The sequence below is a fragment of the Equus caballus genome, chromosome 2, assembly GCF_041296265.1.
Source record: "Equus caballus isolate H_3958 breed thoroughbred chromosome 2, TB-T2T, whole genome shotgun sequence".
NCBI lineage: Eukaryota > Metazoa > Chordata > Mammalia > Perissodactyla > Equidae > Equus > Equus caballus.
In genome coordinates, this window is record NC_091685.1 from 20608518 (window position 1) to 20623888 (window position 15371).

Below are 15371 nucleotides of genomic sequence, written 5' to 3' on the forward strand. Positions count from 1 at the left end.
AAAGAAACACTATTAATTTGTGCTCACTGGTCATTTAAGTTGACTGTCCTACTAGTTTTTACTACTTTTCATATTTAGGGCTTATTTTAAGGGTTTTTAAGGAAAGCGTATATATCATTTGCAAATAAGATTGTTTTTTCTTTCCAAGAGGTGTGCCTCCAAATTCTTTTCCTTTCTTATTTCATTGGTTAGTGGTTTGGTGTGAACCTTTGCCCTCCCCTTTCTTTTCTTTAATGAGAATACCTCTGGTGTTTCACCACTAGTGTGCTATTAAAGGCTGATTTGAGCTCAAGATGCTTCAAGGAAGTGTCTGTTCTGGTGCTAGTTTATTAAGCATTCTTAACAGCAGTAGATATTGGATTTTATCGAATGGCTTCCTGAATTTTGTGAGTTGATCGTATTTTTTTCCCCTTTGAACTATTGATGTGATGGAATGATATTCATAGATTTCTTTATATTGAACCACCCTTCCATTCCTGAGACACAACTCCACGTGGTCATGGTATGTTAACCTTGTGACATTCTGGTAGATGCTACTTGCCAGCACTCAATGGGGAATTTTCATAGCAATGTTATTAAATTGGTCATTTTATTTTGGCTCTGTCTCTTAGTCTCTGTTATCAGGAATTTGCCAGCTGAGTGAAATGAACTAGGAGGATTTTCATATTTCTTATGCTCCAGCACAATTTCTATGTATGAGAATTATCTAGGATACTATTGAACATTTGGAGGGGAGAAATCTTGTCCATAACACCTTCTGAGCCAAACATCTTTGTTAGCATGCCTCCCCCGCTTCTCCAGCACACACAATTTTGCCCATCTCTCGCAGGAGGAATCTTTGAGTATGCAGACGGCCCCAATGCCCAGGTCATGAACGCCGAGGAGCATGCCTTTCGATTTTCTGCCAACATCATCAACAGGAACAGGACTTTGCTGCCCAACACAACCTTGACCTACGACATCCAGAGGATTCACTTCCATGACAGCTTCGAGGCCACCAAGAAGGGTGAGTGTGCGGCGGCCGACGGCTCTCTTCGCCTGGGGCGGGGTAGGGATGCGTTCGCTGTCCGAGGTCCTGAAAACGGGCCAAAGCTTGGGATGGGTTTGGGGCTTAGAGCTTTTGCTGCCTGGTTTCAGGACCTGCTTCAGTCCCAATTCAGCTTAGGCTGCGTTATCCTTTAGGAGCGGCGGGTTGTTCATCAAGAGTTCCCAGGCCACTGGCAGAAGCCATGAGGAAATGAGAGGCCCTGGGAGGGAGGTGGGGGGTGAAGGGTGGGGGCTGAGAAGAGGCTAGGGAGGTACCAATAAGGAGGCCAGCCCAGGTCTCCAAGACTTCTGAACTGAAGCGGATGTTTTTCAGACTTATTTTTTTCTTTAATTGAAATCCTACCCAGAATATCAATATTTAAATCACATATAGAACAGATAATATGTAGATTCAAATATGCAACATTTACTTGCCGTAAAAAGACTTACTAAAAACAATGAAGCTCCTTCTATGACTACAACAATTTGACCCCAGAGACTATGAAGTCTGACGCTTGAATTCTCGAAGTCTGACATTGGCCTCAGTGTCCAATATGTTTTCCTATTTTGTTGCTGCAAAATAACAAGAAAATCGTAATTCATAAAAATAAATTGTAGTAGGTTAAAATTTAAAAATTTTAAAAATTAAAATAAAAGTTAAAGTAAAAAATTAAGCAGTTTTCCCCACACTTGAATTTTTAAAAATAAGAACAAATGTGGGGCTGCATCCTTCCTCATTAGTGACATAGTTACAATAAACTCCAACAACTGCACAGAGGGGACTGGAAAATTTTATTCCAAGATCCTCACACACAAAAAAACAACCAGGGTAACTTGTCAATACCTGAATGAGCTAGCAGTTTCCAATGTAGTATATAGCACATTTGAGGATACAAGGGTACTCTTTTGTTACTGTTCTAAAAAAATGTAGTTAAGGGGACTAGCCTGGTGGCCTAGTGGTTAAGTTCTGTATGCTCCACTTCAGTGACCTGGGTTCACAGATTTGGTTTCCGGGTGCAGACCTATACCACTTGTCAGTGGCCATGCTGTGGCAGTGACCCACATATGAAATAGAGGAAGATTGGCAAAAGAGATTAGCTCAGGGTGAATCTTCCTCAGCAAGAGAAAAAAGAAGAAGAAGAAAGAAAAGAAAAAATGTCGTTTATAATTGAAATTAACTTAAAGGCTTAGATAACTCTGGAAATAGCTTCCATAGAACCCTGGAGTTCCATGTCACTCCATTTAAAAATCTCAGGCCTAAAGAATCCGTTCCCAGGGAAGATTAGGTCGTGCTTCCTATTATAAGCTTGTTTTTCTCCTTCAAGTCCCTTATCACAATTTGTAATTAAATAATTGTGTGTGTTTAGTGTCTTTCCCCTTCTCTGCAACATCACTGAGAAGAAGTCTGTCTTGTTGACCGATATAGCCCTGGCACCTAAAAGACTGGCATATAGAAAGCGCTCGATGAAATGATTGTTGAGTGAATCAATGACTGAATGGTGAGAGAATAGGGCACGGGAACCTGAGCGTCATTTCCCAAGACCCCTGTCAGCTGAGCTTAGGGACAACATCATTCATGCATCTTGGGAAGACTGAGGGCCGTCCACAGGGGACACTTGGTCTTCCTAAGGGGTTCCTAGTAGCTAATTCAGGTCCCCTGGGCTCCCAGGTGCAGACTGCCAAGGTGCCGCCTGCTGCTGGCTCTGTTTTCCGAAGCCCTGTTGCGGGTGAACGTCTCAGCACAGAAAGGCAGTACAGTGTGGGCTTGGAGCCAGGCCGCCTGGACTTGCACCCTGTCCACTCTGGTACTGGTTGTGTGACCTTGGACAAAATACCCTCTGCCTCAAGTGTCTCATCTATGAAATGGTCACACCTCCGTGAAATACTGAGAACAGTGTCTGGCACGTAGGAAGTGCCATATCGGACTTTGCTCTTATTACGTTGGCTGCCTTGCTGTCCATGACCTGAGCCTTCAAGGCAGGGCCTCACATCGACAGGCACTTTCCCACTGCTGGCCCCTCTCCCACCTGCCCTGCTCCTCCTTGTTCTGTGCGCTGCAGGTCAGAGGGTCCCTGACGTTCAACACAGTTACTGCTGACGTTTTTCAGGCCACTGCCCTGAGTCTCAGAGCCAACCTGCAGGCAGACTAGAGGCACCTCGTCCTGTTAGCCTCAAAGAGTTGTCCTTTGCCCATCACCCTTCTCCCCATGCCGTCATGCCCTCCTCCCTGCCCGTGTCCTCCCCGCTCCCTCCCCAGCATGCCCTGTGGCCAACGCTGTGCAGTCAGGCATCCACCTCCCTGTGGAGAGCCCGTGCTGGCCCCCTCTGCCAGGCCTCGTCCATCTAGAACATGACTGAACTCAATCAAAACTGCTCAGTAAAAAGGTCAGGACACAGGACAGACACCTAGCACCAGAACACAGAGGGCCACGTGGGCACAACCGCCCCAAAGGGCTAGGCTGGGTCTTCTGTCCATTTTTTCTAAAAATCACTAAAATAAGATGGTAAATCTAGTGATGCACCTGCGATTCAGCGCAGGGACCTTCCCCAGCCAGCAGCGAGCCCGGGGTGGAGCTTCAGAGCCTTCCAAGGCACTTCCTCCAGGAGGAACTGACAGCCCCGCTTTGTGGAACTGCCAGGTGGTGGGTGAGCAGCTTGACATAGAAACACCCAGCTCTGGATGGTCCAGCCAGACTGGTCCAAGCAGCCAAAGCCACAGCCCCCTCCCACTCTATACCAGGTCACGTGACTTGTTTGCTTACAACCTGGATGGTGTGTCCCAAGATTCTTTCCCCAAATCATCATCAGAGCCCATGAGGGCCCATCCAGTCTAGCCCCAAGGTGGCCTCCCAGCCACATACGTGCCGCTTGCTCCCTCAGCCTCTGGGTTTTAGCCATACCTGCCATCCTCAGGGGGCCATACTTCCTCCAGCCTCAGGACTTTTGCACATGCTGTTCCCTCTGCTTGTAATTCCCTTTCCCCATCCCACCTCTGCCCTGCCTTTTGTCTGGCTAACTCCTCCTCCTCCTCTCAGGGGAGCCCTCCCCAACTCCCTGGATGAGGTCAGGCCTCCTTGCTTCCATCTTATTACACCGGATTTTTCTTTCAGAACCCTGACCCCTGTGTGTGTGTGTTTGTGTGTGTGCGTAATCCTGTGATCATTATCCATCTCTCCCACTAGATTACACATCCCTCTGCCTTTTCACTGCTGCATCAGAGAGTCATTGTTCTGACTGCCGGTGCCATACACTGTCTTTGAGCTTTACATAAATAGAATACCAATGTGTACTTTTCTGAGTCTTGCTTCTTTCAGTCTCCAATATGTCCGTGAGGTTCATCTCTGTTGTGGAATATAACAGTATCTATTGTTCTTCGTTGTTGGCTAGTGTTCCATTATAGGAATATACCATGGTATTTAAAAATCAAATTTACTGTTGCAGATTTGAGTTGTTTCCATTTGGGGCCATAGAGTAGTGCTGCTGTGAACATTCTGGTGACGTCTCTTGACGCACTCATGGGTATGTACCTAGGGCAGGAGGTGTGAGGTCACAGGATGTATATGTATTCAGCCAAACTTGTTCCAAATTTGCTGCCCTGGTCTGCACACCCTCCAGCAGTGGGCGGCTGTTGCAAATTGCCCCACATCTTCACTAACTCTTGATGAAGTCTGTTTTGTTTTTAAAGTTTGACCATTTGGTGGTTTATGTAGTGGGTGTCTGTGGTTTTATTTTGTATTTCCCTGATGACCAGAGATGTGGAGCGTCTTTTCATATGCTAATAGATCATTTGAGTCTTCTCTTTCCGGGAGTGCCTTTGGGGCCTTTCCACCACTTTTAAAAATTGAGTTGCTTGCCGTTTCCTTATTGATTTGTAGGAGTCTTTTATATATTGTGGATAAGAGAACTTGGTTGGCTGTATGTATCGCATCTATCTATTACAGATAAGTTGCCTTTTCCCATGCTTAGTAGCATCTTTTGAGGAGCAAAGTTCTTAATTTAAACAAGTCCAATTTATCAATATTTTCCATTATGGTTAATGCCTTTTGTGCTCTGTTTTTGTCTATCCTAAGGTCATGAAGATATTCTCCTATGTTTTCCTGTAGAAGCTCTGTTTTCTCTTTCATTGTTAGCTCTATGATCTATCTCTAATTGATTTTCTGTGTATGGTGGGAGGCAGTGGTGGAGGTTTATGTTTTTCTCTGAAATGCTGGTGGGAGTGAATACTGGTTCAGCTTCTCAGGACAACTGTTTGGAAGTATCTACTAAAGCTAAATGTATGCCTACAAGGATGTTCCCAGCCACGTTATTGATAACAGCCAAAAGTGGGAAATAAATTAAAGGTCCATCAACAGGAGAATGGATAGATTGGGGTATAATTACACAATGGAATTTGAATCAGCAAATTAAAAAGGACAGACTCTTGCTACACACAGCATCATGGATGAGCCTTACAGATAGACTGTTGAGTGAACGAACAGTGGGCACCTCTCAGAGAGGAAGAGGGAAGGAGCACACAGCGGGTGTTAACTGGAAGGGGGAGGAGACAACGTTCTAGATGTTGGAAATATCTAGATCCTGATTCACGTATTAGTCACATGAGTGCAGTTATATGTAAAAATTCATAGACGTCTGTGCCTCAAATTAGTGCACTTTATTATGTTGGGTTCTACTTCAATAAAAAAAAATTTAAGTAGCTTCTCTCTGCCTTCGCTCTCCCTTAACCTCCCTCTGCTAATGCACCTCAGATAGGCCCCTGCTGTGGTTGGAAGCACTGCTCTCTGACCCCAGACGAAGTTCTGCTGTGGGATCATGCTCCCCACTGGGCACCCTCCATCCCTCAGGGAACCCCATGTTCCTTGATTTTTCTTTTGTTTTTTGGTTTTCTAAACTGCATTTCTCAGGAGCATCATGAGGAGTCTTCCAAGGGGGTGAACTTGGGCCTCCTTCTAATAAACCCAATGATCATTTATTTTCCCTAGGCAGAGGTTCCGGTCACCACTCTCTTTCCCACCAGCTGGATCCAGGCACCTCGGGCCACGAGGGGCAAGGAGATGCAGAGGCACAGAGCCTGGCAGTGCCTGCCCTGCCAGCTCTGGTTGAATCAGTCCTTCCCTCCACATGAGGCCCAGGAGGCCTTTCCCCATTAAAAAGGACTTTCACTTATGTCCTTATCTTAAAATGTTTTCTGGAAAATTAAAAGATGAGTGACTGCCAGGCAGCACCTGAGCCAGCAACCCAGAGCGCGTTTGCATTTTCTTCCAAGCCTGACCGGAACGGGCCTGGAGCCGGCCCAGCGCTCCCCAGGCTCCTCTGCCTTCACTTATTCTCTGGGCTGCTCAATTCCTTTTAAGACGTAAATTGATTGGGATAATTTCTGCTCTGAGTACAATTGCCATGGAAAGGGGTGGGGGGACTGCATTCAGGCTGTGCGCTCCTGCAATGACTGCGAACCACTGAGTTACTGTAAAATGACCAGAAAATGGATTCAAAATTGAAGCCACAAATAATGTAATTACTGCAGTATGTGCTCAAGGCTGCCAGAATGAGGGTTGGCTGCTGCCCTGGAAACATCTGGAGATAAAGCTGCTGCTGCTGCCGTAACCTCTGCCCTGGTCCATTTGGGGAAACAGTGTCCTTCCAGACTGGAAGATCCTCAGAGGGTGGAAAGAACATGGAGGAGGCAGGAAAGGGGATGTGGAGAGAGGCCAAGGAGAAGAGACAGGTGAAGGGCAGGACTAACGTCTCCAGCCACCAACAGTGAGATCCAATCACGGCATCTCCGGCAGAATGAAACTCAGTGTGGTCATCATCATCATGTCACCACTATTGTCACCACTCTCAACACCAATACACCATCACCACACTTACTGTCATCACCATCCCCAGTGGTGCCTCCTCCACTCTTAATATCAACACCACCGTCGCCACGCCTACTATCATCATCACTATCACTGCCATGACAGTGACGTCTTCAGCATCACCAATCTCATCAATGCCAACATCATCACCACTATTACTGTCATCACCATCAACATTGTTATCACCTCCTCTCTCATCCATGCTCACATCCCCATCATCATTCCTGCCGTCATCATCACCATTGCTGTCATGATTATCCTCGCCAATCCCATCATTATGTCAACAACATCAACATTATCATCAATTCCGCCTTCATCAACACCATCACCATTATCATCAACAGTCTCACAATATGGTCCTCATCCTCACAACCATCATGACAGTTACTTTTATCATTATCCTCATAATCGATGTCAAAACCCAAATCACTTCCTTCAAGGTCACTCTTACAACCCTTTGCATCACCACAATTTGTGGTTGGTCCACCCTCTCTTGCCTCAGTCAAACAGATACCCAGACCTTGGGTCTGGGCAGGAGGCACAACCCAAGAGGCTGTGCTGGGTGCAGGTGGGGATGGCAGGGCAGCATTTGATTGCCTGCTTCAAGGCATAGATCAAAGGGGAAAATCCAAAAGACAGATTCTTGGAGGTGGTAGTGGGAGAGCATGAGGCACACAGTCATTCAACCAGGTCATCTACTGGAAGATCCTAGAGGGAAAAGAAAGAGAGTAGAGACAGGAAGCGATGGGACAGGTACCAGAGACATCAGAGGACAGCTAGAAGGTTCTAAACAGAGGCAAGGGGTAGAATATGAGGGAACCCTAGAGATTTTATAGGGTGCCTACCTCCTCAGGCTTAGGCAAGAGGGAGTGACCAGGCCTGGATGCTGTCACTTACTGTCACCATCTCCTCCATCTTGGTATCCAGCCTCCATGGCCACAAAGTGACCCGCATGTGGTCTCTTCCCTCAGGGAGCACCTGCTCTTAAGGGGACAAAGTGGTTGGAGAAACACTCCACACACCCAGACAGCAGAAGAACAGTGTGAACGGGCCGCGAGAGTACAGGTCAGGGCCTGGCCTCTTTGGGGCGAAGGTCCTGAAAAAAGAGAATTATCTGCAAATTGGACAATTCACCAGAAAACCCAGAGTTCCTATTTTTGAAGCATTTATTATCGCTGGGTTTATCCCACACAGAGTGTGGCCCGTGGTTGTTGGCTCTCAGGTGGCCATAGCAGACAAAGCAGCTCTTCCCCGATGTGGCCTCCAGACCCACACTGCAGGAGCACCAGGAAGGCGCCATGTGTCCCGCTGTGCATCCTCTCCTGCATTTGGCATCGGCTATGAGGAATCCTGGTCACCCAGGAGATACCCTCCATGCTGGCCCTGACACTTCCCACACATGGCTGTCCTGTCCCATGTTCCAGGTGCTTCCAGCAGACTCCTAGCAGTAAGCGCTCCATCCCCAGGACGCTGCACCTTTCACCTGAGCCATAGGCGGCATTCTCTAGTGTTCTTGAGGGAAGTACAAGCCTCCAGAAAAACAACTACAATGTATATCTCTTATTCCCAGGAGGCAGGGAGGGAGGAGGGGGTGGATGTCAGTGGAGGGGAAAAATACCCTGAAGACAGCCCGTTTTGAGAGATTTGAAACCACCGTGTATTTTGGGCTCCGTGGTCCCACCCTTAGCCCAGGTGAGAGGACCCCTTCCCAGGGCCTGTGCTTTGAAGGTGCTGCCCTCACTGTCCTCTGATCAGCATCTCCTCCCAGGACAGGGCATCAATGGGATCAAGGAAGCTTGCCACCAGGAGCCTGCGCCCAGCCCTTCTAGTCTTTTCTCCAAGTACCTAGAACCCCGAATTACCTGTCCAGTTGGCCCTGAGCCCACCTCCAGGCCTGCATGAGCCTCTTCCCTGGGCTGAACTCCAGAGGGACAGCCATGCTGTCATTGTCACTAGCGGTGACCAGAGGCACAGCTGTTTACAGAGGGTGTGGACAGAACTCTGACATAAGGCATGGGGCGTCCACATGGAGAGTGTAAGATCCCTTATAGTTCAGGGCGGAGGCGGTGGCCAAGGAGAAGGGGGCAGGATGGGGCTGGTGCCACCCCTCCCCACGTCACTGTGGATGAGAAGTCTCCATCCTCACCTGACTTTGCAGGTTGCTGTGAAGGTCTAGCCATCAAGGAAGGAGGAAAGGGCGTGTTTTATGTAACAGTTCTGTTAGCTTGCCTTACATTTGACTATTCAGCCGCATAATATGTGGGCCTTCATTTGTACTCTGGCCCTGGGCCCTGCAAATCTTAGGGGTGGGCCTGAGCCCAGGAGGTCATTCCCAGAGGCCCTTGCGGCAGCCAGGTCATGTCTGAATCCACAGCGTATCTGTGCTTAGGCTCTGTCTTGCCTCCTCCTACATGCATCATATGTTCATCTGTGTGCATCTGTGTTCATCCATGTGCATGTGGGTTCATCCATGTACATGTAGTGTTATTCCCATGGCCACAGGCTGGTGAGGTTGCTGATGCTCTTTTGATGGGGCAGTTAGGGCTTTTCTGTTTGCCAGTGTCAGAAAACCAAATCCTAACCAGCTTAAGCCAAAAGAGGATGTCTTGGTCCGTGTAACCAAAGTCCAGAGTTCCACCTGCTTGGGGCTCATATTTCTTTCTCTCTCATGGCTCGCTCCCTTCTGCACCAACTCCATTCATGGACAAGCACCGTGCTTTCTTTGTGAGCACAAGGCGGCTGCTGCACCCCCAGATCTTACGTCCTCCCAGGTCCAGTTTCAGCAGGAAAGTGCCCCTTCTCAGTGCTGGGAGATCTCCTGGGGGAGGCCAGTGAGCAGCGGGCCCAGGGTCTAAGTCATGGGTCGGGAGTGGAAAAGGCAGTGGAGCCTAGAGGAAAATTAGAGAAGTTGCCAGAGAAAAGGGCTGTCGTTCATGGGGAGCCCTCCCCCGTAGGCCCCTGAGAGTCCCTCTTTATCGCTCTTTAGGCACCATTCCTGCGTGAGCCCATGCCCTCCCTTTTAGCCTCAGCTGCCCTGGCTCCGCTCATTTAATGCTCTGCTGTGTCCACTGATGTTTGCCCTTCCAGCAGCATCTGCTGTCTGACCTGCCTGAGCCCTCGGGCCTCCCCCAAGAATATGAACTGCTAGAAAGCAGGGGCGCAGCATTCACTCACTTGGCAAATGTTGACAAAGCACCTGCTCAGAGCAGTTTTAAGCACTCTGGATACGGCAATAAACCGCATAGATCCAGCCCTTGCCTCCTCGGAGCTTGCATTCTAGTGGGAGGAGAAAATCAACAAATGAACAGGGCTTCTAGTGGTCATTTAATAGACAAAGAAACAAAGCAGGGTATGGGGTTTAGGGAGTGTGGCTGGGCGGGGCTTGTTGTTATAGATTGGGCAGTGATGACTCTAATAAGACACACAGATGCAGAGACCGACCTGAAGGGAGGGAGGGAGTCATGTGGATACTGAGGGAAGAGCATTCCAGCCAGAGAGGACAGCAAGTGCAAAGGCCCTGCGGCAGGAGTGTGCTTAGTGGGTTTGAGGACATCATGGAAGCCAGTGGGCCTTGAGTGTTCTGAGAAAGGATGGGAGACAAAGCCAGAAATGTGGTGTTGGTGATGGGGACAGGGGTGGGGAGGAGCTGCCATAAGCAGGGCCTCGTCAGTCACTGTAAGTACTTTGGCTTTTACACTGGGTGAAACAGGAACCCTTGGAGCAAAGGAGTGATGTGATCACCCTTAGGCTGTGAAAGTCTCACTCCAGCTGCTAAGCACAGAATAGACAGTAGACAGGGTTACTGAGCAAGCTGGAACCAGTGAAGAGGCTTCTGCACTAATCCAAACGAAAGACGATCGATGGTGGCCTGGACCAGGGTGGGGGTGGTGAGCAGTGGTCAGGTTCTGATGTATTCCGAAGGGGAAGCAACAGGAGTTGCTGATGGATTGGGATGTGGGGTATGAGAGAAGGAGAGGAGTCCAGACAAAGCCAGGATTTGGGACATACGGCCCTGGGACAGTGGAGCTGCCGTTTACTGAGATGGGGGAGGCTGGGAGGTGAAGAGGGGTTACGTTTCGGGCGCGTTAGGTCTGAGATGCGTCTTAAACCTCCAAATGGCGATGTTGAGCGAGAGGTGAGATATACAGGCTGGATTTTAGGAAACAGGTCGGGGCTGGAGGTTTAAGAGTCATCTGCAGCCAGGTAGGTGTTTCGTTCCTGTTTGTTTCTCCATTTCCCCCCAGAACAGGGCCGGGCACAGAGCTGGCGATGCCAGGCACACTGATGATGGCGTCCTGCGTGAGCACTGTGCTGAGGGTCTTCTGTGCATTATTTTATTTGACCTTCCTGTGATTTCATGAGGCGGGTGCTATTGCAACCCTGGTTTCCAGATCTGGAAGCTGAGATTCAGAGAGATCATCAACCGTCCACCGTCAGAGGGTTCCGGTTGCTGTTTTTCCCACATGTTTGTGGGATCAGCAAGATCACGGCCCCTCCATGCCTGCAGCCCCCAGCTGCCTGATGAGGCCCAGCACTGACCTGTGCTGTCCTTCCTCCCTCCCTTTGCTGCAGCCTGTGACCAGCTGGCGCTGGGTGTGGTGGCGATCTTCGGGCCATCACAGGGCTCCTGCACCAATGCCGTCCAGTCCATCTGCAACGCCCTGGAGGTGCCCCACATCCAGCTGCGCTGGAAGCACCACCCGCTGGACAACAAGGACACCTTCTACGTGAACCTCTATCCCGACTATGCCTCTCTCAGCCATGCCATCCTCGACCTGGTCCAGTACCTCAAGTGGCGGTCGGCCACCGTGGTCTATGACGACAGCACAGGTGGGTAGCCAGGTCGGACAGGGCCGAGGGCAGGGGGTGAGGGGGGTAGAGTCCCAGGAGCGGGCTCTCCTCTGCTCGCCCAACTCAGCTGCCCCTGGGGAGAAGGTCCACACTCACACCCAAGTTTCATCCAGTCACACCAGCATCTCACCCGCAGCCCAGTGCACACCAGCCCCACCTGCATCTCACTCAGCTCCACCTGCTTCACACCTGCGTCACCCCCTCCCCACACTCCCACCTCCACCCCAGCAGCATGCTAAATCTGCACTCAGCACCCACCTGAGCACCTGCACAGCCGAGCCTGTACCTGCCTGAACTCCTACGCTCACGCATTCCCATCTGCAGCAAACACATCGGCTCCATGTGGCTACGAGCACCAGCTTTGGACTCCAACAGGCTGGTACACGTGTGCCGGCTCTGACGATTACTAGCTGGGTAGCACAGAGCTGTTTCCTCCTCTCTCTTTCCAAGGACTTGAGTCCCAAGATGTTTCTTAGCCTGGCCTCTTAAGAGAGAGTGACCTTGGCAAGTCACTTAACCCCGTCTGGCCCTGCTCTGCCCACGTGTCAAGTCAAGAGCTCCAGCATCCAGCCTGGAAAGAGCCCTCCAGCTCTCCGCTGCCTGTGATTTGCTGTCAGCTCTTGATTACCTCCTAATGGGAAGCGGGAATAGCAGGGAGAGAATCCCTCAGAAAAGACAATGCGCAAGTTGCTTATTTAACTCAGTATTCTTCACGCATCTATTGAGCTCCTGCTACACCCAAGGCACCAGGCAGAAGACTGCGGAGGGCAGGGACCCCGACCCCAGCTCAGGGCCCCCAGCAAGAGGTCTCTGCCATTAAGGGGCGCTGCTGCCCGCCTCCAAGTCACCTCCAGTGTGCCTGCAGCCCTGTGGGTTCTTCTGTCTTAACGTACCACTATGAATGATTGTCTCTGAGCCTGTTTCTGCCTCCATGAGCCTTCTGTGCCTCCAGGATTTAGCACAGGGCCTGCGACAATGTAGATGTCTTTAAATGTTTGGTGAACTGAATCAAATTGAATTGAATCAAATTGAAAGTCAAGTTGAAATAAACTATAATTAAATTTTTAAGGAAAGTGTGTGTTGGGCACCGGTGAGGAAGAAGACTTCAGGATGTGGTTATCCCATCTTTCTTTGAGAAGTTAATATATTCTGGTAGAGTAAGTGCCCACCCAGAGGTCACCGGTCATTCCAGGTCATCAGAACTAAGAATCCAGTGACATGTACACAAGTCAGAACTAAAGGCCCCTGGGGAGAGGAAGCTGCATGGCCCCGGTTGGCCTGGGCTGGCTCACCAGAGGAGGAGAGACATGAGCTGGGCCTTGAGGGTGGGTGGAGGGAGGGGGGAGTCGCGAGGGCATTCCAGGTGGAGGCCTGGCTGGGGGAGAGGATTCAAGTAGGGAGGGTGGGAGGGAAAGGTCAGATAGACAATGTATCAGGCTGTGCAAGGTCTCTGCTGTCCAGCTTCAGAGGCCAGACTTCATCTTGTAAGCAGCCAAGGACCCCTGAGTGTTGTCGAGCAAAGAAGGAGAATAATGAAAGCAGAGTTCTAGAAAGCGGCTCTGACAGCAATGCACAGGGAAGGGTAGAGGGAGAGCCTGGAGCAAGAAGATGAAGTGGAGGCGGCCATATGGGTCCAGGCAGGAACAAAGGAGGCCTGAATTTGAGGGGCTGCTTGGAAGAGAACTTGGATGGAAGAGAAGAATCGGTGTGAGCGGGCGATATCAAAAATATGTAGCGAGGGTGTCAGGGGCACAGAGGGGTCAGAGCAGTCACTGGCATAAACCACTGCCCAGCAGTCCTGGGGCCTCTGGGCTGCATGGGGGTGGAGGCAGAGGCTTTGCAGAGGAAAAGATGCTGTGCTGTGGCCTGAAGATGGATGCCATACCAGTGAGATCAAGCAGAGCCGATGCTAAGGTCTGGAGTTTCCTCTCCTCGGGTGCCTTTAGCTCTGACTGTGTGTACATGTCACTTTAGTCTTAGTTCCGGTGGCCTGGAATGACCAGTGCCCTCTGGGTGGGCACTCACTCCCCCACAATACAATTAACTTCTCAAAGAAAGGTGGGATAACACCTCCATCTCTTCACCCTTACCAGTGCCCAGCACACTTTCCCGCAATATTTAATTATAGTTTAATTCAACTTGATTTTCAATTTGTTTCAATTCAATTTAATTCAGTTCAATGAACATTTCGAAACCTAGGGGAGTCCATGATGGAGGTGGTCTGGTCAAGAGGACACTTGGTACTAAGGATTCAAAGTTGGACTCAGACAAACAGTAATATAACTTCGATGATGAATAGTGGGTAGTAAGAAATGTGCTCCCAGAATCAGGGTATTTCAAGGGGACAGGACAACTTGTGGTCATCAGCCCCACAGAGTGGGAAGCACATTATAGCGGGCTTTGGCTGTGTTTGCTTTGCGGGGGTGTGTCCATTAGGATGTTTTGGCAGCAAGTAACAGTCAACCCAACTCAAAGTGACTTGAGCAATGGCCACTTAGTTATCTCCCTGACAAGAAGTCTGGAGACGGGCCTTTCTGGGGCTGGTTTAGCAGCTCAACAGAGTCGGGGTGCTGGGTCAATATCACTGCAGCTCTCTCAACTTCCCCCCTCATAGTCACAATGGAGTTGCTGCAGCTCCGAGCATCACAACCTCACATGATGACACTCCGGGAAATAGAAAGAAAAGAGGGAACAGCCAAAGGGATTTTTCTTAATATGACTCATGCCTCTTATTAGGGAGGAAAATCTGTCTCAGAACCTTCTAGCAGACCACTCTTTACGGCTCAATGAGTTTGTCCCCACAAACGACCCTAACCACAATCAAACAGGAGTGGTTCTTGCCAATCACGAGTCATCTCTTGGGAATGGCACATTGCCACCCAAATAAAATCATCGCTCTCTTAGCATGCTAAAGAGGGTACCTCAGTTATCTATTTCCACAGTAATTCTGTGTGATAAACCAGCCCAAAAACTTAGTGGCTTAAAATAATAATCACTTATTTAGCTCACAAGTCTTCGGAGTTGATGATTGACTGAGCTTGGCTAGGCGGTTGTTCTGGTCTCAGCTGGATTACTCACCTGCCTAGGGGTTGGCTGACTGTTGGTTCATCTAGACTGGCCTTGGCTAAGGTGGCAGAGGCAACTGGGCTCTCCTCCACATGTCTCTCATCCTCGGGCAGGCTAGCCCAGGCATGTTGTCATGACAGTGGCAGAGGCACAAAAGAATGAACCCAGTGTGCAATTTCCATTTCAAGAGTCTGCTTGTGTCATGCCTGCTAATACCCCACTGGCCAAAGCAGACCACATGGTTGAGCCCAGTGTCACGAGTGGGGCAGCCCACCTGCCCATGATTGGAGGGCACTGCAAAGTTACATGGCAAAGGGGGTAGATATAGGGAGGCGTGAAGAATGGGGGTCATCACTGCAATCTCCCCCAGGGGGCATTGTTTTAAAATGTACCTGGGATTTCATGGATAGGTATGACTGAGTGATGACATGGAGAGATCAATGCCACTGAAAGGAGAGTTGTTACTGACAGTTCCCTAGAAACAGGAAGGGGCACACCACAGCATGCAGGGACACATGGAGAAGCACCAGGGCTGAGCAGGAGGCAAGAGCGAGGGGAAACCACGAGTAC

At 49.7% G+C, this 15371-nt stretch overlaps 1 protein-coding gene across 4 annotated transcripts in view; it reads left to right on the forward strand.

Annotated features, from left to right (window-relative positions):
- Positions 1 to 15371, forward strand: part of GRIK3 (glutamate ionotropic receptor kainate type subunit 3) — a 215522-nt gene that overhangs the window by 126095 nt on the left and 74056 nt on the right. For all 4 annotated transcript variants that reach the window (XM_070249128.1, XM_070249129.1, XM_023633274.2 and 1 more), the window contains exons 2-3: positions 830 to 1006; positions 11457 to 11714. In XM_070249128.1, the coding sequence (XP_070105229.1) occupies positions 830 to 1006; positions 11457 to 11714 (435 nt within the window). The remainder of the gene's footprint in view (positions 1 to 829; positions 1007 to 11456; positions 11715 to 15371) is intronic.